The following is a 23,013-nucleotide window of genomic DNA, read 5'->3' on the forward strand; positions in this document are numbered from 1 at the left end:
ATCTTTTCGTCACGTGATCGAATTATGGTTACAATACTTCACAATTTTTAATTCATTAAAACACAAATGAAAATTGATAAAAAAGATCAAAACTATTTAACTAATAAAAAGGAATATGAATTATACAGAAGAAAACTTGCCTTCTTATGAATAAAAATAACACTTTTCAATAGTAAGATTGTTCAATTTATTTCTTTATTTCAACAAACACAATATCTGTAATGTGTGTAAAACAACTGTGTTGCCGTACACAAAGTGTTCAATGGCATCTTGTATGTAATTATTAAACAGATTTCAAGTGTAGATTCATAAGGTTGTTCCAGCAACAAGATGTTTTTATTTTTGCGCGATACGTTACTAGATAATTCTAGGTACATGAGCATTACAACAATATATACTAAATTCATAAGTTTATATGTTGTAATCTACAAGTTAATTGGTATATTTTTCTACATAAATATAAATATTTTCGGTAATATAGTAAAATTTGTTCACACATTTCGATAAGATCTTTATGTACAAAAAATTACAAAAAACTGAATTGTCACGAAATTCATGATGACGTATACAAAAATGAAGATTTTATAAGTCGTACACGATTAAGAGGTATTTTATAGAGCGCATACATAGATTATTAGAAATATATCTTATGTAAAATAATATACACGTGATAATATATAAAGTAAGACTAGATGTGAGTGTCACGGATTCTATCTATGAATCTAAAGTCGATACAGTGTGTAGTTCCAGACACAATTTAGAAGCAAAATCACCTGCCTTAACGCAAGAATATGCGGCACAACAACGGCTGAAAGCGTATTGGCAAGAAGAGAGCAAATTGTATTCGTTAATAATTAATATCTTTCTTTCTGATTTTTATCGATTTCCGTAAGGAATTTATGGTACGCTCACTAAGTAGGACACAATACTGAAAATAAGAATTATTTCTTTTAGACATTCAATTTACACATTTATTTGAAAAAACTCAAGATTTCTTTACTTACCTTTGAGTATATAATCTGTTAGTAAAGTAGGTACAGTTGGACTGTCTTCGCTAATTGCTTTTAATACTGCAAAATAAAATACCAGAGTTAAGCGTTTAATATATTCGCATAATTATTCAGTGATACTCACTTTTAATGAGAACTTGTAATGCCTGATTGTCTGGTGGGCCACTGTCCATATGATACGGAATTACGGTAGTTAAATACTGTAAGCAACGTTATTCAAATGAAATATTTCAAATTTATACCTACGAATTCGACGTTCTGAAACAACCGTCAATTACCTTAGATTCTTGAAGCGATCTATGTTGTGGTAAAGGACTAGTACCATTTTGCATTTGATTTCTCTTTCTCGTGACATGATGCTGTCTTCGTCGATTTTGTACTGCTAACAACAACGAGATAAATTGATTCTTTAATTCTTTCTCATATTCGAGCTCGTCGCGCAATGCAAGTTCCGCGATGAGAGTTTCGCTCAGAGCTCCCACCAAGGATTCCATCTCCCCGAGTAACTCAGTCAGTTGGCTGGAGGTAAGTTGTTTTAGCTCTAGAACAAACGATCATGATTCAAGATTATGAAGCCCATTCTGATGCTGTTTATTGGTTCGTATCTGCTTATGAAAATATACTTTTCTCGTGCAGCGGAGAGCCCAGAACTTCTCTGCTCCTCTCCAGTGCCTCGTCGCTATCCAATAAAGACCCATCGGAATCCGGTGATCTTTCCATTGACGGACTTTCCTACGCAAAACAGATGTTTTTCCCTCTTTCCCTGTGAATTTATCTCTTGAAGAAATTGTATATTTACCTGCATTATATCGTCTATTTCACGGAGTACTTCTTCCGCAGTCTTAAGCGGTTCCTCTGGGCTGTGAGTATCGGTGCTACTGGACAAGATCAAAGCATGCATGTCCAAATCAGTTGCGACAGCCTCATCTTCGCTACTTAAATCCTCTAGTTCAGGTCTATAGCAAACAAAATGAAAGCGTCTAATTTGCAAACGTCGATCGCGCTTTGTATATTTTCAAACACATTAAGAGATGTCCCTTCTATCGTTATCAACTATGTATTCTTGCGGAAAGAAAAGCAGCAAACAAAGTACAGAAGCTGCTTAAAACGCTGCTGTAGGAACTACAGCTTACCTTTCGTGTGAAACCGGAGCCTCGTTCAAATTAAGCGCGGGCATGTGCATTTTTCTAGCGTACGATTTGCTCCAATCGATTGGTAATATGTTACCAAACGTACCGGTAATCGTCCACCACATTCTACAAGAAAAAGGAAAAGCATTAAGTTGAGAATCTCCCGTTAGATGACGAGATAACGAGCAAATTTTTTTTCTTCCAGACACATTAAATTTCATTAGGCGTATTATTAATTTCAATTACGCAGGCACGACACCAGTTGACTCATATCCTCCCGCTGAATTGTCGTCTGCCGTTGTTTCAAAACCATCAATCGACCAAGCGACTGCTATTTTTACGTCCTGAGTCTTAACGATTACTCGGGATCAACAGCGAAGTATAATCTTACGTGACTTCAGAAAGGCACGTTTGCTAAAAGATGGTGTACATTAAAATTCGGGGCAAGGATGTTTAAGAAAGTGCCACATTTCTAGCTACCAACTGTTCTATCTTTAAACTAGCCAAGTAACGGCAACGTATCGCGAACGAATTGTCTCAGCGAACTCTGTCGAACGGAGAACAATCGTGTGAACATCGTAATCTAAATTTCATTGAGGCCTACACATCCTGTGCATCATCCTCGGAGACGCGTTATCGTTTTAAATGCTTGTCGAAAGACGCGATAAGATTCGACGACGGAGACAGATGTTCAAACGAAGTCTCTGTTTTCTGGGATACCGTGTGAATCACTAGTTCCCCGTAGGCGGTTCCCGGGTCGTGTACACACGTACAGATAAGTCGTTCGATCCCTTGCAAACAAAGTCTAACTCATTTCGACAACAATGCATCCATTCTAGGGAAATGAATTTTCGCATAGAATCGGTAGCCGTGAACGAGATCCTATCAACCAGCCTTTCTCATACTTCCGATTTGTAAACAATCTCGATTAGATAATACGATATACGATCTGCAAGACGATTCTGTCCTCATTCTTCTGTCTTTTTATTCTTATTTATTTTCTATTCGTTGGTTTAATTAAGTTTGTTCCCACTACGATTACCGGATAATCGAGTGAACCAAACTAAACTCGAACGAATCGATTAGACTCAATTAGCAGTGCAGCAGCAGTTTCACGGTTCGCTGGCAACCTTCAAATTTTTTCTTGTAATTATTCGTATCGATCAAATTAACTTCGTTTGTCTCGGTCTTATTATTCTCCTCATTTAGCCAGTTGCCGTACGGTAACGCTCGAGCGGTTCTCAGAAATAAAAGGAGAATAGAGGCAACATACGGCGGCCCGGTCGATGGTGTTGGATTAACAAATGGAGGTCAATTCGACCCACTCGAGTTTCTCATTAATGTTAAGTGCATTAAGGCAGTGACTTCATCCTGCGCGCATGTTAGTCGCATCATTCGGGACAAACGCCTAAACAACCCGACCAGATCCGCCGACGAATGAGTTATCGAAGCAGAAACGGTTCTTTCGTATCCGTTAAAATTTCTATACCTCATTGGAATCGGCGCGTGCAATAATTCAAAGATAAACAACGATACTAAAAGATGTATTAAAATTGAATGAAAATACATGGAAGAAAGTAACGCCCGTCCAAGGGGATGGACGTCCCTTTTGAAACGACCTGTACATTTTTCCCCATTAACTGGAACGAGAAAAACGCAGTGAAATTGAATTCTAGGGAAGGCGAGTGTATCCCCTTGCTTATTAATTCATTCTTCGGTTCAATGATCCATGACGGGGCTTGTACAGTCTTCGTACGCTATCCGTTGCGTAACACGACCAGCTTACGAGCAAAAACAGCAGCTTTTCGACGATTCGTTATCCTAACAAATTGCCGCGATCCAATCTATTTTACTTAGTTCACAGTGAGCCAGATAAAATAGCGCAGGATACGGGTAAGACGCGAACAAAATCTACGACGAACGTTTCGTTATCCCTCGCAATCCTGCCAGTATCTTCTTTCTTTTATTTTTTTCAGACAATAGAAAACGTGTTACAATGCAAAAGAGCCGAAGCACTTTCGCTACATATTTCTACGATATTATCGGCGTGCCTCTTCCCGTGCGCTCTTCATCGACATAAATAAATAAATTGAGAAGCAAGGAAAGGGGACACGAAAGAAAACGCCGCTCGTAGGAACATCGCACCGTGGTTAGCTGATACAGCGCAAGCGCTGCTTTATTGACGTTTGTCCACCCGGAGGGGTGGCTCGATACGAACGACCGAACAAAACACAGAGATCAAATTTTCATGGGGCACCCCTTCGCGATTCGATCGATGCACGATTTCTCGCTGCCGTGATCGCGTTACTGACACCTTCCTCCACCGGCACCCGAATTTTCGTATTACTTTACGTTTCTCGATTCCCTCGTCACGAGTTCTCTTCGACCATTTTTATACTCATGACCATTATTTAATCGACAGTAAATAGCTTCCTACGAAACGTACAAGTACTCCATTGAACCGCACGTTCCAGAAAAATTGCAACGCGTACTTGTCCGAAGATTTGTTTTATTCCACGAATACCTAGTCGGCGATTCTATGGATTTTGACGGCGAACTGTTTGGAAAAGGATAAAAGGAGGACTACGCGCAAAGTGCTGGCAAAGAGAACGTACGACCCGTGGCCTGAAAAGGGGGCCATGAAAAAAAGGAAAGGAAGTTACGTGCCGTGGGGCGAGAAAGTCTTTCGGAGGTGAAAAGAGAAGGCTACCGCGTTTCGCGTTCAAAGGCGAGCGCACCCATTGGAGCCACGACCTTGGCTCTCTAAAGAGGAGAGACGCGTTTCATCCATCGAACAACGCTCATTCCTGAGCGACGAACTTTGTCTCGTGGCAAATTGGATTACGAACAATAGACCGGATACGCACGCACGGATGCGTTTATTCTTTCCGGCTTGGTGCATGCATATGAAAGCGGCGCCGATGCCGAATGAGACACGTGCGAGTGCACGTGTCCGATCTCTGCAAACCTCGGCCACTGACCTCTCGACTTCTCGCTGACGCTTCAACTTTCGATACGTCGATGCTCGATCTAAAACCGTACTCGCGTTTGCGCTTGTTGAAATTCGGGAAATTGACTTCAGATGGATCTTAGTTTCCATCAAAGTGAAATACCAGGGTACCAGTCGATCTGATGCTTCTCGAAGAAGATCTACTCGGACGATCCTTAATTAAAGCTTCGATTAAGCTTCCCGACTTGGATAATTTCATTACATGTACGTATAGCGGTTTACGACGTCGAAAGATCCCACTATGGTGCCATAAAAAACTTTACCCAGTACAGAGGATCTTTGTAATAAACGTACTATGGTTGAAGCAAAGTAGACGTAAGCAACGTGAAAGAATGGAATTTATTTCCCCTACAGCTCCGCCCTTAGAGTTCTATAGCAACGGAATAAAAGAAGAAAATTTTAGGTAGGCGCCTGCCTAAGCAGCAGGTACATAATACGCAGGTATACGAGTATACAAGGCGAAGAGAACTATGCGTGGGTCACTTGGACCTCCCCTAGTGGGTGAGAGTTAATTCTTTCCGTTACAATCTCAAAGTGGTTTTCCTTTGATATAACAGCTCCGGCCCCTAAAGACTACGCGCCCTACACCGACGCCGTTTTTATAAGTTTATTTTCTTTTCTTCTACGACCGCATCAGAGCGATGAAAGGCAGCAGGACGTCTAGACGAATTTGGAGAAAGGCAGGACTTCAAAGAAATTTATGCACAACCGGAGTTGAAACGAGTTTAAGAGCCTCGCCGTGTTACTCTACACTCTACAGCGAAGAAGATACAATTTTGCGCTTCGTTGAGCTTCACCTGCACCGAGTGGTTACGTGGTTGGATATATTCGGTCGGACACCTGCACCGAGGATAACAGCGTCGATTTTTCACGGAGAATATTCTTCCGGAGTCTCTGGAACCTTTTACGCGTCTCTCCGGTCAGGAATTTCAACTATTTTTAATTAGCTTTCACGATGCTCGACTTTTCCTGGAACTCTTCTTATACGTCTGTTGCTTTAATTAATACACAAAGGACGAGCTATTTTCGTCCTTAATTGCGTCAGTACCGCGCATAATGAAATATATCAAGTATTCGGGAATAGAAATACCGCGCAAGCAGTTAAATAAGTTATTAAATTCGTGCTTAATAAGCAAAAACGGGTATATTAAAAGTAAAAGTTATATATCTATGTGGCTCGTCTTCCAAACGTTGGTTTATCGGAGAGACCACGTATTTGTCTGATCAGCAACTCCTATCGGAATATACCGAAAGAGGAAGCGCGTCGTTACGTAATGCACTATGGCCGAGAAAAAAAGATTCGCGAGGATGAAACCGAGAAAATGTTATAGAAGAAATAACGAGAGCACGCCTTTTGTTACGTGGAATTTAGAAATCGAGAAGGAACCGGCCGATCAAGCATCGATGTGCCGGTGCACAGCGCGCGACGATAGTCTAATTAGAAGGTAAGTTACTTTCTTGTTACGCGGTCTGTCCACTCCGCGGAGAGAAAGCTGCAGAACGCGCGCCGCAAACGTCACGTAGAGAGTACTCATGGCGGCACACTTTTCTTGTAAAATCGATACCGTGATCTTCAGGATCAGACATGTAACGAAAAGCTGGCGTCTCGTTTAAACGAATTCGAACGCCTCGAATTACCATCAGCAACATATATACAATTACTTTGCTCCACTTTTTGTTCCAATTTTAACTCACAGTGGGCGTCCGTAAATCAAGCTCGTGTACGAATCATAACCCATTCGCTTTTTACTTGGAAGAAAAAAATCAATGGGGTCGATTCATGTACCGTCGACAAAAACAAGAGTATAATACCCGTTGAACCGTATCAATCTGGCGGTTTAGTGCAAGTAGCTGTAACGCTTCCTAATGAAACCATAGGAGTAACGCAAGTTCAAGCGATATCGGTTTAGCCAGAGTCATCGAGTGAAACTGTTTACGCGTCTTAACGAGAATCGAAGAAAGCGTTAACACGAGATTACTTAAACGGAATATGAGATATTACTCGACGGAACAACCAACAGAACCGTAATGGTATAACATTTGCACCTCGTTTATACCATCTATAAACTGTTGCAAAAAGTTACATTAAACGGGATAGGTAGGCATCTTGAATGATGTCATTGAAATACCGAAGCATGGGACCGGTAATTATTATTCACACGGGATATAATATCGTAACGGTGATGACCGTAAACGATTACTTCCGTTCGACAAGAAGTGTGGCGCAACTATCATTACTTTATAACGAGGATCGCAGAGCTGCAAGGCGTAATAGATATCTCAAGGTAAACGCGACAATTTGAATGCGATAACTCCGACGATCTTCGGGGTATTCATTTACCAGGGGAGCCGCCACGCAGCGTCAGCAGCTTTACTTTTTTAATCATCGAACATGGCCGTATAAACCGGTATAACTGTACCGGAGATATCGCGTGACCCAAGGGTAATAGAAACTTCTCAATCGCGCACGTACTAACGTAATTTTCACTTGCGCGCTTTATAATTTCTTTTTTGCTGTCGACGATCCGTTAAAAAGAGGTCGTTCGATGATAATGCACAAAAGGAAAGGAAGGAAACGAAGTGAACTGCTGTATCTTCCATTCACCAGTAGATTATCTCATGTCTCGTACTAATTGACTTATCAAGGAAGCTTTTTCCTTTTGCAGCTACCGTTCGTAAACTGGTTGCCATTTAAATACTCTGACCAACTTCTACGTAATACCTACATTCGACAAACAAAATTATTACAATAAACTGTATAGTTTGTAAATTTATATTTGCGTACGCCATGGCGATAGGATATTCGAGAGAAAGAAAGAAAAAGAAAAAAAAAAAAACGATTGACGCTCCAGAAACTTACTGGCACTCGTTCATAATTTCTTCCTGCGTGCGTACTTGCACGGGTGCCAGGGACTCGACGTTCGTGCCGTAATCGCGAAAGCAGGATGTTATCTTCTCGTCGAAGGTGTTAACGAGATCCTCGAGACTGCCGCTGAAGGGGCTGAATGTCCCCTCTTGCAGTATATCGGTACCATTTTCGTGCGTAGTCGCTGGCTCGTTCGCGTTACAATTCTCTCCGTAGCTCGTGTTTAAACTCGTGTCCAGCAATTGCTCTAAATATGACAAACAAGAGAGACCATCATCAGTATTTATATTATCTATTATCTTCTTCTATCTTTGTCCTACTTTTAGTACACAGTGACACGTCAGTTTATCAGTCATCGTTCTTAATCCAATTCAGAGTAAAATAAACATCGATAAGTTTCGATAGCGTGAGACGCAATAAATCATATACACCGGAATGGCTTATTGTTCCCATACATAATATGTAGAGGGCAGTGTCACAAAGGACTCGCTAGGGAGAGGCTATTAACATTTCCCTGTCACTAAAATAATTACACGAACAACTTCTAAAAGCTTTCTGACATTTGCATGCTACTGTGTAATTGGATATTGTATACTGCTACAAACGCTGTATACATATACGTAATTACATAAATCAATATGTCTTGTTTGCTAATTTGAAACTGAAATTTTAAAAATATCATTGGCATATAATTAGATACTAGAAATCTTAGACTCGTAAAACGAATGAAAAAGAAATTGATTCTTCAGAGTAAAGACACCCACTGATAGCCGGTGGGAGTGTTAATTTACATTTGCTACGGGTGTATTATCAGTTACATAAACGCGATGGATCGTACTTTCGCGTAGACGTCAGTGACGCATAGCGGATCGAATGTTTTTAGGATTAAATATCCGTGATTTTTCTATGAACACCGTAAAACATATATTTGCGTTTCTCTAGCCCCGGAGGCGTTTCCAGGCCAGATTTCCAACGATGTGTGTTCTACGATGTCGTGAAAAGTGATACGAGAGTTAAAGCGTATATGAAGGATATTAGACACCAATTGTACGCATGACGTAGCCTTTTGTTACGCGTTTGTCGCCCGAAGGTCGCTTCTTCACCGCTGCCTATACTAAGCCACCCTCGTCATTTAATTTGCACGTCCGCAAAATGAGCGTGACCACGCGTGCACGCACGTTTTACACGCTTAATGCAGAGAGACACACGAAACCTGTTCCCGCTACCGAGAAACTCTTTTGGTTTCGAAATTTCCGCTTATAGTGCCGCACTGGCGTTGTACTGGAACGCCTTTTTTAGTCAAAGTAAAGGAGAACATCCCAGGACAGCAAGAAAACCACGCGTTTCCCTACTCGTAAATCATTCTTGTTTCGTAACCAGACTACGGATGTTGTTTATGCAAATTTATAATTTAGTAGACTGAACCAAAGAAATGGAAACTAACTGTACGGATTCGTTTTACTCTTTAAACGCGTTCTTATATTCTTCTATATTGCGCGCATTCTTATACATTTAAATTTCCCGTAGATGCATAAATAATGCCCGCAGTCTATTCATAAGCGAACAATCGTCACCCACTTTCCGAGTAATCGAAATCGATTGTCATAAAAATAGAGAAGGAGTAAGGATTATCGGAGCTCTATATATACTGACTCTCAGTTTCGCGAACGACCGTTAAGATCAGAATTTTGCTAATTGACGAAACGCATTCGTAACAGAGACAATTCCGATTCGAAAACATCGCGATAAACTTTGATCCACAACGAGGTTAACAAGAGTCCGACACGGTAAGATGCGTCACAAATCGGGCAGGAAAGAGCAAAAGGAAAGTCGGCACGCGTGTTCCCTCGCACCTGTCAGTAGATTCATATTTTTCAAGCTGGCCGTGTCTTCCTCCTCGAAACGTGCGAGGGGTGCCTCGAACTTCAACTCGGCGATCTTGCCCGCCATGTCCCTCATTATTGACCGTGTGGAGAAGAACCGGCAGCGAAGTCAATCACCGTGATGAAATTCGGCACCGTACACTTGCGGCAGCGCCTCCGAGGCGCACCGTTTTCCTCGTTGTTTTTTATGATTTTTTCTTACAGAGGGGTAGAAAAGAAAAAGACCAATAGACACTACAACCAATTGGCGAACTGCGCACTATCCGCCGCCTGCAAGGCTTCGCGAACGACTGACGCAGAGGGAGCTTGCTCGAAAATAGTGGGGGAAGATGATTGCCAGTCGCCATGACAACCGCTGGCTGAGCGCGCCGGTGACACAAAGCATCGACAGTAACGTATGCCAGAAACCAAGTACCCTGTGAAATTAGTAAATATATTTTGTTAGACAAAAACTTTTAATAATTGAATTTGAGGTACACATATATTCAAATTGTCGAAATAAAATCGTATAGGAGATGTATAAATAATACAGCGGATAATAAAACCATATAGGATTTCTCTTAACATTTTCATGTTACTCCCAACGTTACCGATTACATACAAGTATAGTAGTTATCTGTATTTTATACCTAATCGATAATATCACATGCGATTCGAAAATGTAGATTGTAATTGTTTTCCATGAGACTGTATGAATGCACTTTAAGAGTACAAATAGTTTCTAATATCAAATAGGCAACATGTAACTACAAATGGAGATGAAACATAGATAGAAATAATCATTTTCCTAGATAAGTCCCTATACTTATCAGTGCCGTAACGAATTACAGAGGGCGTAGGAAACACTCCGAATTTTTCGAAGTCGGTATTACAGAATGTGAGATGTGAAGTTCCGTATGACGTCAGCTCTATCCTGTATTTAGTCAAGGATTTAATTTAAATGTAATAAGAATCGCACGACAAGTTTCAGTACTTAAATATATTAAAATTGTTAATCCGGATCAAGGGCACAAATATCGTATTAAAGTGTCTAAATATGCAATTAAAGATTTTTCGTTTTGCAGAACCGTAAACAAACCGTATAATGACTTATATCGCCATTACACATCGAATTCATTGGAAAAGAACCACGATGAATGTCTAGTTCTTTTCATAACCACACCTCGTTCATTTTCGAGCAAAAAATAATTCATCATGATGTTGGCGATAACGTAGCGTGGCCTTACTAATGCACAAAGCAATTACTCTTAGGTGGATTTTGCCGGCCGAAGGTCTGTTTTTGACATTTTCTGCTCTTTCGATGACCCCAACAAAGGCCAAAACAAACATCCTCGAGCGCGATAAGGTAATTTGGAAAAGGACAAACTCCGATAATACTTGCCCCCATGGGTGGCTGCTTAGTAATGCCATATTATATAAGCGATTTACTAACACCTGCAACATTTCGATGCGAAACTCGGATATTGGGCCAGCGCACAAGGTAATTCACATACATCGCGAGTCGCGTAAAGAGTGTAATAAAAAACACCACTATAATGGGGGATTGTAGTTAACCTTGATAATATCGGAATTGTTAGCGGGAGGTGGTGATTAATAGTGACAAATAAGATTTCTTTGATACACGATCCAGGATCGATATCAAGGAGATCGCTATAGTTGCATTATTAGAAAATCATCGGTGTAACAAGTGCCATAGATAAAAAGAGAAATTTGCATTACAGGAAAACTACCGAGAGGAAGTTTGAAGCGTATAATTTTAAGTTTTGTTTCTCGCATGTCGATTAAAATTTATCTGAATAATCGATGGTACGATCATTTTAACAGTATTGGTAATAAAACAACGTTCTTCTGCAATTAAGAAAAGGATGTTGGCATAAAAGATTCATGAGGCACGGCTTATGGCAAGAAATAATGCTGCTTACTGTTGTGTTGGCGGATTGTCAGTCGCAAAATAACGTTGCTATTCTGTACTTGAAATAAATCAATGCGGTTTACGCGCGGAATGCAACAATGTGCTGAGATAAAGAGAAACTGGAGCACGAAACGCGAATTAAGAGAAACTGCACAGTCAATGAAGAACCTGTTATTCTCTTTATTTATGGGTAGTAAGTGTTAGTATCAATAGATAGAAAAATATTTCTTTCCATACCAATTCATTGTATTGCTGCGCAATATCTACATGCAGATGTACATTATACGCATATCATTATGCTCGCCGCGTAGACGTTGAAAAAATTCGATTACGCTAAAATGTAATCAATCATTTCGCTACTGCAATTAGTTGATATTCGTCTATGTCTGAGTATTAATTCGCCTATTGAAATTAATCCATCGATGACTTTAATTGATCTCATCGATATAGATCGCAGGGTCTACCGAAGTATGATACTTTGTAATTACGCTATGCAAATAGTAATTACAAGCGTCGCGGTAATCATACGTGTCGAATGAATCATTGATATTTAATACGATTTCCTATTTATACACATAATTATCCTGCATCGCGTATTTTGTAGAATATTGTTAAACCTATTCGCTGAATGTAATCTGGGCTAATAGCGTTAAACAACAGAGTCGATATCATAACGAATTTGACACACTGGATTGAAATATTAAACCGTACCAGGCTATCTGGCGATAACGCATCACGGATTAATTAAAATTTCCGTCGTTTTATCTCATAAACAGAGACTGACCTAAACCTCGAACATCACGGCGTGTATGGTAAAGCAACGGACGGTTAAGTTGCTTAACTTAGTTATGGCTAAATGAATGCTGGGGAGCATTTCTATGATCGGTCGACCCATCGAATTGAGGGTCCAATTACCGATAGTTCCAGATCTTGCAACCTAATCAAATTCAATGGAAAAATAGACCTGGGGCTACTCTTTCCATGGGCTGTTGTCGAAGGGACATTACGTGCTGGATGGTAATGACCCTCCCTATTGCTCTCACGTTGGCAGTACGTAGTTGGCGATAGACCGAAGGGGACGCGTGTGTTTGAAAACAACGAAAAATCGTCTGAAAAAACCGTTACTTCTTCAGGTATGTAAGTGTGTCGTTACGTTCGTATTTTATCGAGAAAGAGAAAAAATTAAAAAAGGGGAGATTTCGTGTAAAATAATACATTTTGATACAAAGATACCTTTTGCTTCATATATTCCCTCATATTTCCATCGGATAAATAGGCAATAGAAATTGGACGTTATCGAATACATGGCCGGGTCAACTGGTTTCATCCAACAAGTTTGTTGCACGTAACGATAAATCGATTTTCTCACGTGTTAGAATAATCCGATCACCGGATTTATCGGATAAAGAAACGGTAGCGGAGTTCAAAGACGAATGTTTCACTGACCGAAGGTATACATTTTCCGTGAAACGAAGATGCGAAAGTTCACCGAGTTGCCGAATAAATATATCACCGACATTGGCAGTGTTCTCCTCGAAGCCTTTGGCTTCTATTCTCGGACGAATCCGTGGTGCATCTCGTTTTACGAACAGAAATAGCCGCCTGTATTTTACCTTAGCTAAGAAGATTTTATTAAATCTTTTACTAAATATTTCTTTTGAATCAATGTTAAATTCTCGATACTACTCGATTTTTTAAAGAAATTTTGTTCGTTAGATAGCATTATCAGTTTACCGCTGTTCGCGAGTTTAAAGCGTAGTGAACAATTAACTGTGACGTATCTATGTAAATAATTTTATCATCAAAGGTTAAACGGGCAGGAGAATATGACCAAAGTATATAAACATTGACGAATATGAACAAAGCATTGTAGACGCGGACAACCGGATTTGTATACAAGAATTGTTTCGTCCTGGCAGTGTCAGCTGTAATTCGATTACAAGCCCCGCTTTCGAAGTAGTGCACGCGCCTCATGTACAAAATATCCTAATGCCACGTTTGGTATATTTGCATTAAGAGGTTCAACTTCGATATTTGGATATTTGGATTGGTCGACGCAAATTTGGAGAGTTTCACGTATCAAGATCGTCCGAGCAACGCCGGAAGACCAGCGGAAGTGGGAACTATATATCCTATCTGTTTCTGAATTTGTTGCGTGAATCCACACGCGGCACGATGAGTTCCAACTCGTCACCTATGCACCAGGTATTGGCTACTTTTCCATCATGCGTGTCACGTATCGAGCTTCAAGGTGGCAAGTCTCTTAGCAAAAGGGGTGACGCTACGATCAAGACGTTCGTGCTTGTTGTTATATTAAATAGCGAGACTAGCATCGAGCGAATACGTTCGACAGAAAAGTTGAGTTTCGCATTCTTTTGGAAACTTCGTTATCCAGCCGTGTTCGGAAACGTCTTTAAAACAAGCACGAGGAGAGAGCTTCGACTAAACTCTAAACGAGATTAGCCTCGATTGGAACGATAGAGCGCGATCGAATGCCCGGTGATCGGGCATACAAAGCTTGAATACTAATTTTCTTCGCTATATGCTTACTCGATGTTGTTTCAAAAGACTACTGCGTAGGAAAAAACCGTGATATGTCGCGTATTTGATTTAGCGAGCATTATTATTCGATCGAATCTAAAGAGAACGAACATTTATACAAAGTGAAACGGGGAACATGATCACCGTTCGAATGGTCGGACCATTTGCGTAAACCGCTCGGCTGAGCTAACTGTTCGTGTTATCCGCATTTTTTTTCCCAACACTTAAATAATTGTCGTGCAGCGAGCGATAACGTAATTGTACGAACTCAGTCGAGTGCAACGTATTATTTTTTATCTTTTTGCGTCTCGAGCAAGCTGTCCTCAGCATATGTTCCCTGATTGATAAAAGATACAACTCCATTGTAGCGTCGATTACTCAATAATTGCATAATCAGAAAACTATATAAGACGGCATTAACTTATATAAGTTAATTACCGCTCAGTTTTGATTAGAAGTTTCGAATTGATCGAAACATTGATTAATCGGTACTTACACGTGAAAACGATGCTCTTATTATTGTCAAACGACTCGTACAGTACTACGAAATAAAAATCTCAACGTGAACAGGTATTAAACGGTACGTGAGTCTACCTAGTACATTTGAAATAATCATACTTCCGCACATAGATCGATTCGAAGGCGTATCCTGTATAATTATCCGCGTAAATCTCAATTAATTCCAGGGTACGACAGAGGGTTCAATGGTAATCGATACATTTATATGTCGGTTAATAGATTTATTACGCAGAACATGTTACACTCCGGTTTCAAGGTAAACTCGCATGAATGTCACTCGATATTTTATGCCATAGATCAGCTGATTCAACGATATATCAAGAATTTTTTAATTACAGATATATATGTATATAGAAAATATATAGTGTATAAAATTACGAATCATAACGTATAGATTGAGGATCTCGTCTATATATTTGTGTCTCGTGTTTTGAATAAAGGTTACACGATAATTGTTGATAGGTGAGCAAATGGTTCGAAGGAAAAAGAGAAAGAAAGTCATCTTGACTTTATGAGTCATAACTTTTTAAAGCAGGTACTCTATACTCGAGGTAAATTTACATGCAATTATTGCTACTTTATTCCGATTGGTTTGCATTTACGGATCTGGCACCGCCTCTGCTAGTCGATAGAGAATCATTTATGTGTACACGTAACACGTATCGTGATCTCTTAACGGATGGATGATTAAGTTACGATCATATATATCATTGATCGATCGACTAACGTTAGGAAGGGATTATTAATGAGCATTAAAAATCTATCGCATAAATCAATAATGCGTATCGGTCAGACCAAGTTGAATTCAACCTTTTTTTGAACTCGATGAATTAGCTATGAACATTGCTATCTGAAATTTGTAATATCATTTTTTCCGTAACTTATACGGCTTACGTTACTCAATGTCCTAAATAACGGTGCATTCGATACGCGTATCCTTCTACGCCTCTCAAGCAATTCAAGTTCTGATTGAATAAAGAGACCCGATCTATTCGCGTCTAAGAAACACATCAATGGTATAAATAATTGCATCAATCATAAACGCAACGACACGTCGCTGACAATAACACCTTCGAGATAAATCAAAGTCGGACAATTAATTCTTCCATCGGTCTACACGATTTTTCATATCGCCACCTCCTTCCCCTTTCATCTTTTTTCAATGGGATCACGCGATGCAATGGCTGCACTTGTTCCAACTTGTTTGCACCATTATCGTTTCATCTCGGACTAGCGGCGAATGATTTGTAACAAATTTGCTCAGGAAAGCGTAGAACGATGAAAAGACACGATAGAAAACACGAGAAGGAAGATATAGTGAAAAAGGTCAACGTCGTCTGACTACGGAGATCGTTAACGGTTTAACACCTCGTATCGAATCCGGTTCGAAAGGATTCCTAGAAGAAACGAACGATTGTTATATTTCATTGTCGTATGCGTTAGCGATCGCCTCGTTTATCAGGCCCCGCGATCAAAGGCTGCAGAAACCGGTGATTGTATTCGCGTTGTCGACCATTACAGAATACCTAGCAATGTCCATCGGAGGTCCGATCGAAAGATCACCGGACGACCGACAGGATGTCCATGTAAACGCCTTTAGAAAAATGAAAGAAAAATGGGTCAAGAACTCTAACTGAGCTTCACATTGTTACAAAGATCTTGAAGGTTGCGAGTTACTATCCTTTTTTTTCGTTTTTTAAATTGAATATGACATCGAAAGAGGATATGGAACGATACTCAATGCCCGGCAACTAAAAGTCGACGTCATTGAATGCCACCTAAGGCATGGCTACGGTTCTCTTCGCTGACCTTCGCGGGTTTAGATCGACGACAGTTCCGTGACTGGTCCAGAGCACCTTTTGCGTTTCGTATAATTCAGTGGAATTACATAATTCGAGGGTAAATAACCTCAGCTCCGAATCCGGTTCGCGCTTCGTGACAGATTTCTTTTGTATCGCCGAGACAAACGGTGGTCCACGTGACCAGACATTTCTCGAAGCGGAAAGCCAGCACATTCGATAATCTACATCTTGAAAGTTTGAACGGTGCCTCCACTAGCCTTTGATTGGTATTGCAGTAGATCGACGGTAGGGAAGAAAAGGACGAAGGGACGACGTAACACGCGAATCGACTTTCAATTTCGAAAGACGGTATTAAAGTTCGAGCTATTCGATATCCACGCGTGCATTGGCAACCGACACACAAGCTCCTTCCTTTACATTTAAATAAAACCGCGATATCTTTCTATTCTACGCGAACGTTTTGATCCGCACCAAGTGAAGTAAAAGCGAAACGTTCGAGAAGATACTCGGTGATTTTCCGAAACGAATGCGTCTTTGCGAGTTTAATCGGTTTTCAGTGTCACGAATGTCTGTCAACGCGTGAATGACGGAAGTCGATTTATCGGTAAACGTTGTCCAATTATTTTTCTATCTTATCTATCGCCGCATATGTACACTGAACTTGAATTAAACACTTTGCGCCGGAGCGGAAGAACTTGCTCGTCCACCGACGCAAATACTAAGAAATTTTTAATGTGAAAGGAAAACCAATTGGAGCTTTCTGTAGGCACGAAACTGTTATATTTCCGTGTCACGTTGCAATATGTACACGAATTGTGAGAAAACGTGACAGTTGTAATATTGTACGGGATTTTATTGCGTATCGCGGAATGTCATGGCAGCTTCGAGGATAATCAAGTTAGTTAATACCATTCATTCTTATAGGACCCTATCGTGCGCCAGGGTCTTATGATATATCGCTGAGTAATTGGCATAAGTAGTAATTTCACTCTTTTTTTTAATTTCTATTAAACGTCGATCGCGTGTCTCAGGCAAACATGGACATGTGTTTAACGCATATTATCTTTATGCTTTTTGCCTCCCTGAATCGATTCATTTGCATAAGCGATATTAAATGCTAGAAGCTGTACAAATGTATCTGAAATATTAGATCTTCCCTCGGTTGTTGGGTCCATGGTAAATTACACACGACATCATCGATAATCAAGAGACTCGAAAGAGGAACTCGCGCGACTAATTATTAGCGGAAAGAACGGAAATACGTCGCGAGAGAGATGATCGAACGTGTACGCGAACGTTATGTAAAGTATCCTTTCCAATTCCTAAAAGATGCATATCAATCTCGCTTGAAAAATGTTCGTTTCCTGGCGAAAAGATCGATTGTTTAAGAGACAAACCATACGTATAACGAAAAAATATAAGAATACAAAAAATCGAGCAAGACACGCTGACGATCAAATGTCGATATTTCTGATCGCTAAGCATCCTAAACAGTATTCGTCTGTCCCTGAACCTGTAAGAATGGCTTTTGCCCGTACTGAGAGTATATAAGACTGACGACGTCCTATCACAAAGCGCAGTGTTAGATTACCACCTCGACGTCAAGAACGAGCCTCGCGTTATTGACAAACTCGACGGTGTTTCTACATTCAGTGGTCAATTGAATCAACAATTGTCATCGTTTCGAAACGATATCATCGCCCAAATTTTAACAAAACCGGTTTCGAACGTATAAGATTCACGTTGAATATTACATTATGGAAACTGCGCTATCTACGGACTTGATCAATTCTGCTCGTAGCGATGTCGGCAAGAGTCAGACCACTTTCGCGAAAGATGTGCCGAAAATGGTCAAGTATACGGTAAGCTGGCAATATTTTTCGCTTGGAGATCCAACGATATTGCATTGCGATAAATTTTACTAGCGCGATAGCTTTTTTCGTTGTATCCGACCTGACTGGATCATACGTTAATATAGTAGATTTAATAAACATAAGATTTTTCTAAACGATACAAACTTAAGTATCACGTTCTCGATAATATTCGATAATTTTGTCTATATACATTGGGTATCAATAACTAATTTAAAAAAATATCTACATCGAAATGATTAAATCGCGAAACCGAGAAAATGTACAATGTGGTAATAACAGTATAATATTATTGATGAGGCTTTTCTTTAATGTCCTGTACAGATGGTGGAACGAATTCTTTTACAGCGAAAAAGACGTAATTGTGATTCTGGAAATCAAAACCTACTCAACTTGTATTAGCTGTCACGAATCATTGCATCGAAATAGATTAACCGTAATTCAGCCCTCGCCAAAGTTGGTCATTGATGATCAAGATAAAGCGTTGCGCAAATAAGAACACGTCGCGAATTGCTACGTTAATTGTTGCGTGTGAAAGCGTTAATTCAATTCCCGTTGTCGCGAAAACAATGAATTGTTATTGTCCTGGTTGCATTAAGTTACGTTTACTTATATATGCATTGTTGCACCATACATTGCTATGCAGAATTCGTGCAATCAGATATGCTGCTACTTTGTCTAAGCAATGATCCAACTACCAACTATCAACAAGCGTAATCGAACAATTTATGCGAATCTTTACACATTTGCAACTTTCGTAAATCTTTTCTAAATTTCTTGTCTGCTTCAGCTGGCTGATTCAGCGAACAGCGAAGAAATTGACATGGACTATCAGATTCAATCAGTCACTAAAGATGATAAGCTCAGGGTACTTAACTTTCTCAAGCAGTACTTCTTCAGAGACGAGCCGCTCAATCAATCGATCCAATTGCTAGCAGGTAGAGAAGACTTCACTTGCACGGAATTGGAGCAGTATAGTCTAACTTCCCTTGAGAACGATCTCAATCTGATGGCAGTCTTATCGGACGGTACTTTAGTTGGTGTAATATTAAATGGTAAGAATTTGATCTATAAGTATCGAATATTAACAATGTTTTCATTGTTCATTGGGGTATTTACGCGAAAGCTGCTGGAACCACGATTGTGTTAACCAAGATCCTGATATATCTGGGTTAACAACACAATCGAGTACCAAGAACATTCTATTTTCAGCAGGAACAATGATATGCTATGAGCTAAAAAGTTCCACGAATAAGAAGTGGTGACAAGTCGGTCGTGATGAATAATTATTCCTCGAGTTTGTATATTAAAGTGAATCTAGGGTAATAGGATGAGCAGATACTTTAAAATAGTGTACAAAATATTCGTTCATAATCTTTGGAGGCCATTGCTATATTTACGAGACGTATCTTGTTTGAGCATCTAGCAAGTAGTCTATTGTTTAATACTACTAGATCGGTACTGAAGATAGGAAGAATCGTATTGAAAGACTCGCGTGATCTTATGATTTGGCTGAGGAGTTAGATTTAAATGAATCAAATTAAAAACAAAGAAAAGATTCAAAGAAAAATAGTAGATACACCTACTAGAAAACGTTACTAGTTAACGTTACATAAATTGTTGTGCCAGTATCGAGCAAGCGTGAGACTTATTAATCGCTACCAGTTGTCGCAATCACAGTAATTAGATAATTTTATCGACAGATCTAGTTATCCATATGCTTATTCAAATAAAAAGAATAAAGCTAAAAATATATAAGAGAAATTACAGTTTCCTATATCTCTATCTATATATCTATATATAGTTTTTTATTTTCGTCCATAAACTTTTTGGTGTAGACCAAAAATACTCAGAATTTCAATTGCGAAACTTGAACAAGAAACATCCTCGTAGTTAGTGTAAAGATAATTATGTTTTAAATGCAGAGCCGATGTTAAAAAGTTACCTTCGAGATGTAAATTATTAAGGCTGAATTACATCAACTACCTGATATTTATGCAATATAATTTATGCAACACATTTAGCTTTATGGAGACGTCATAATAAATTAAACATTTACTACATAAATTAGAGTTAAGCACGCAAATTCTGCGCGAGTATAATCGATAAATTGTGCTTGTTAAATGCAGGAAAGATGGATCCTCCATGCGACGAAGAACCACACTACATATCTAAGTGTCGAAACCCAAAATTCAAAAAAATTCTTCAGTTACTGCATCACGTGGATCAGAAAGTAAATTGCGAAGAAAATTTCCACGGGTTGGATGTCTTGGAAATTAAAATAATTTCCGTAGATTGTGAGTGGCGAGGCAGAGGCGTTGCCAAAGCGCTGCTAGAAAGAACACTGTAAGTCTCACTTTGTTAATTAAGTCTGTGACGAACACAGTGAATTAATCGCAATGTCATTTTATTAACTAAAATATTGTTATATATAATACATTATTCAACTAATATTTAATAATGCTTAACGGTATATAAATAATTTACTCACGAAAATTTGTCTGTAGTGAAATTGGGAAAGAGAGAGGCTTTCAAATGGCGCGTGCCGACTGCTCGTCCTCTTTTTCTGGGAAACTATGTGCACGAATGGGCTTTGAACGAGTCTACGAACTCAACTATGCGGATTATCTAGACGAAGATGGTAATCCTATCTTTTCCCCTGAATCGCCACATACAGAAATTGTTTCGTACATTAAGAGATTGTGAAAAGCGTCATAATACGTATTTGAAATCAGGTACCCGTTTAAAATCGAGTATAACTCAGAAACGCACTCCTATATCTACGTTATATTTTTCTTATTATCAAATATCCGTACACGTGATACATTTCTTTTCTGAATGTTTCTTTTCTTTTGTAAACATTTTTTTTTTCTACGAATTAATCTGATATCTCTATAATTATTTCATCGCGATGCTATAAAAACGAATTGTGCCAAAATATCAACAATAATAAAGTTTAAGAAATAACTCGCACGTTAAGAAGTACACTTGATTTAAACAATAGATGAATATTGCATTATTAGCAGCATAAATAGATATATAAAAGTTACACGTCCTAATTTTATTGAATGTGTTTAAAATATGTATGAATTTGTTAGTATTCTGTTGTAATGAATTTATACACAAAAATAAAGATGACACATGATTTGTATATAAGCATAATTTCTATTATAAACAATTTTTTCACCTATAAATACAATTTTTCTAATTTAAAATATGATCTATTCTACTTAAAAAATAACATTTTACAACACATGTATTACTTCGTGTAACGCATTGTATGTTTTCGTACAGCAAAATTTTTAAAAATTTCTCTATGTTACAATATGTAAATCCAAGTAAATATACCTTCACATGTGTTATTTATCATCCGTAGGCACGATACCTTCTGCCATCATTTTTTCCAACATTTCTAGCTTCTCTTCAAGTGTTTTATTTTCATACTTTTTATTACTGTTCTCAACCTCTAGCATAATCATACGACTCTTTCTTAATGCTGCATTTTGACTAGCATTTGACCATACTATAACACGTATCAATTGAATTAGTAATCCTATAGTCAGTAGGAACACCCACAATATAATTGCTTTTCTTTTCTCTGCTTCAGAAGGTTTTCTTCTATATCTTGGATAGTACATATTGTATGCATATTGGTAACGATTATAAGATCTGAAAATGAATATAATTATAATAACGATTAAAAATAATTTTGGAAAATAATTCTTAAAATAAACGTAGTTCCTTTAAAAAATATACCCAGCATTCTGATAATAGTGATTTTCACGAATATTATTCTCCTTCAAACCAATATCATAACTACGTTTGCTCTGTTTGTTGCTTAAAATACTATAGGCTTCATTTATTTTCACAAACTCATCATGATTTCCCTTATTGCCACAGTCAGGATGCACCTAAAAAAATACTTAAATTACCATTTATTTGCTATATACTTTAAATATTTTAAAATACCACGAAATTAAACATAATTGGAAAAATATTTGAAATACATAAAAAAATGACTTATACCTGTTTAGATAATTTGATATAAGCGTCTCTTATTTCTTTTTGAGTTGCATTTGAAGAAATATGCAAAACTTCGTAATAATTACATTTACGTCTTTAAAAAGCATACTTATCATTAACTGATACATGTATATACGTGAAATATGTTATTTTCAGATTCTAACCTTTGATTATAATTTCTATAGAAAACATGAATTAATGTAGGTACTTCAAATTTATACACACGAAAAATTTGTGCCATATCCTCAAAATCTTTTCTGTATATAATTGCAAACTTAAAAACAACAACGCAAAACACTATTATGATTCTACGACATTACTGAACTGAAGTTAGTGATGTTATCATGAAATTATATCGATGACGTTAAACTTTTATACCAATTAACTTCGCCATATTTCTTTTTAAATTAACTTGTAAAATGAAAATGTTACAAAATGTAAAATAA

The 23,013-nt window shown here is 38.5% G+C and overlaps 3 protein-coding genes across 6 annotated transcripts; 1 reads left to right on the forward strand and 2 right to left on the reverse strand.

The window, feature by feature from the left end:
- Positions 1-163: 163 nt before the first annotated feature.
- Positions 164-13,230, reverse strand: Unc-76 (fasciculation and elongation protein Unc-76). Of its 2 annotated transcripts, none has more exons than XM_076618522.1 (9): positions 13,045-13,230; positions 8,011-8,263; positions 2,144-2,266; positions 1,810-1,966; positions 1,634-1,742; positions 1,289-1,551; positions 1,135-1,210; positions 1,005-1,070; positions 164-928 (listed from the first exon to the last, which is right to left on the reverse strand). In XM_076618522.1, the coding sequence occupies exons 1-9, from the start codon at positions 13,136-13,138 to the stop codon at positions 912-914; spliced, it is 1,158 nt and encodes a 385-aa protein (XP_076474637.1). In that variant the 5' UTR covers positions 13,139-13,230; the 3' UTR covers positions 164-911. The 2 variants fall into 2 exon arrangements, with proteins under 2 accessions (XP_076474637.1, XP_033188768.1); XM_033332877.2 differs by lacking the exon at positions 13,045-13,230 and adding an exon at positions 9,870-10,203.
- LOC117156158 (arylalkylamine N-acetyltransferase 1) lies at positions 12,801-21,706 on the forward strand. 3 transcript variants are annotated; one of them, XM_033332949.2, is made up of 4 exons: positions 12,801-12,944; positions 19,335-19,599; positions 20,674-20,890; positions 21,052-21,706. In XM_033332949.2, the coding sequence occupies exons 2-4, from the start codon at positions 19,368-19,370 to the stop codon at positions 21,248-21,250; spliced, it is 648 nt and encodes a 215-aa protein (XP_033188840.1). In that variant the 5' UTR covers positions 12,801-12,944; positions 19,335-19,367; the 3' UTR covers positions 21,251-21,706. The 3 variants fall into 3 exon arrangements, with proteins under 3 accessions (XP_033188840.1, XP_076474640.1, XP_033188836.1); XM_076618525.1 differs by lacking the exon at positions 12,801-12,944 and adding an exon at positions 13,666-14,016; XM_033332945.2 differs by lacking the exon at positions 12,801-12,944 and adding an exon at positions 17,774-18,535.
- LOC117156159 (uncharacterized) lies at positions 21,690-22,937 on the reverse strand. The gene is made up of 4 exons (XM_033332950.2): positions 22,732-22,937; positions 22,571-22,661; positions 22,301-22,455; positions 21,690-22,213 (listed from the first exon to the last, which is right to left on the reverse strand). The coding sequence occupies exons 1-4, from the start codon at positions 22,806-22,808 to the stop codon at positions 21,904-21,906; spliced, it is 633 nt and encodes a 210-aa protein (XP_033188841.1). The 5' UTR covers positions 22,809-22,937; the 3' UTR covers positions 21,690-21,903.
- Between the last annotated feature and the right edge of the window lie 76 nt (positions 22,938-23,013).

Source organism: Bombus vancouverensis, chromosome 5 (genome assembly GCF_051014615.1).
Source record: "Bombus vancouverensis nearcticus chromosome 5, iyBomVanc1_principal, whole genome shotgun sequence".
Classification (NCBI taxonomy): Eukaryota; Metazoa; Arthropoda; class Insecta; order Hymenoptera; family Apidae; genus Bombus; species Bombus vancouverensis.

What these genes read in the sequence shown, in the direction of transcription:
- Unc-76 (XM_033332877.2), bottom strand. Translation starts at nt 9,975, where the DNA reads ATGAGGGACATGGCGGGCAAGATCGCCGAGTTGAAGTTCGAGGCACCC. An exon ending in AAATAGACGATATAATGCAG is followed by an intron (nt 1,743 to 1,809) that starts GTAAATATACAA and finishes TGTTTTGCGTAG; the next exon opens with GAAAGTCCGTCAATGGAAAG. An exon ending in GATCGCTTCAAGAATCTAAG is followed by an intron (nt 1,211 to 1,288) that starts GTAATTGACGGT and finishes CGTTGCTTACAG; the next exon opens with TATTTAACTACCGTAATTCC.
- LOC117156159 (XM_033332950.2), bottom strand. Translation starts at nt 22,808, where the DNA reads ATGGCACAAATTTTTCGTGTGTATAAATTTGAAGTACCTACATTAATT. An exon ending in TATAGAAATTATAATCAAAG is followed by an intron (nt 22,662 to 22,731) that starts GTTAGAATCTGA and finishes TGCTTTTTAAAG; the next exon opens with ACGTAAATGTAATTATTACG. An exon ending in ATATCAAATTATCTAAACAG is followed by an intron (nt 22,456 to 22,570) that starts GTATAAGTCATT and finishes GTATTTTTTTAG; the next exon opens with GTGCATCCTGACTGTGGCAA.
- LOC117156158 (XM_033332945.2), top strand. Translation starts at nt 18,431, where the DNA reads ATGGAAACTGCGCTATCTACGGACTTGATCAATTCTGCTCGTAGCGAT. An exon ending in AGTTGGTGTAATATTAAATG is followed by an intron (nt 19,600 to 20,673) that starts GTAAGAATTTGA and finishes TGTTAAATGCAG; the next exon opens with GAAAGATGGATCCTCCATGC. An exon ending in GCGCTGCTAGAAAGAACACT is followed by an intron (nt 20,891 to 21,051) that starts GTAAGTCTCACT and finishes ATTTGTCTGTAG; the next exon opens with TGAAATTGGGAAAGAGAGAG.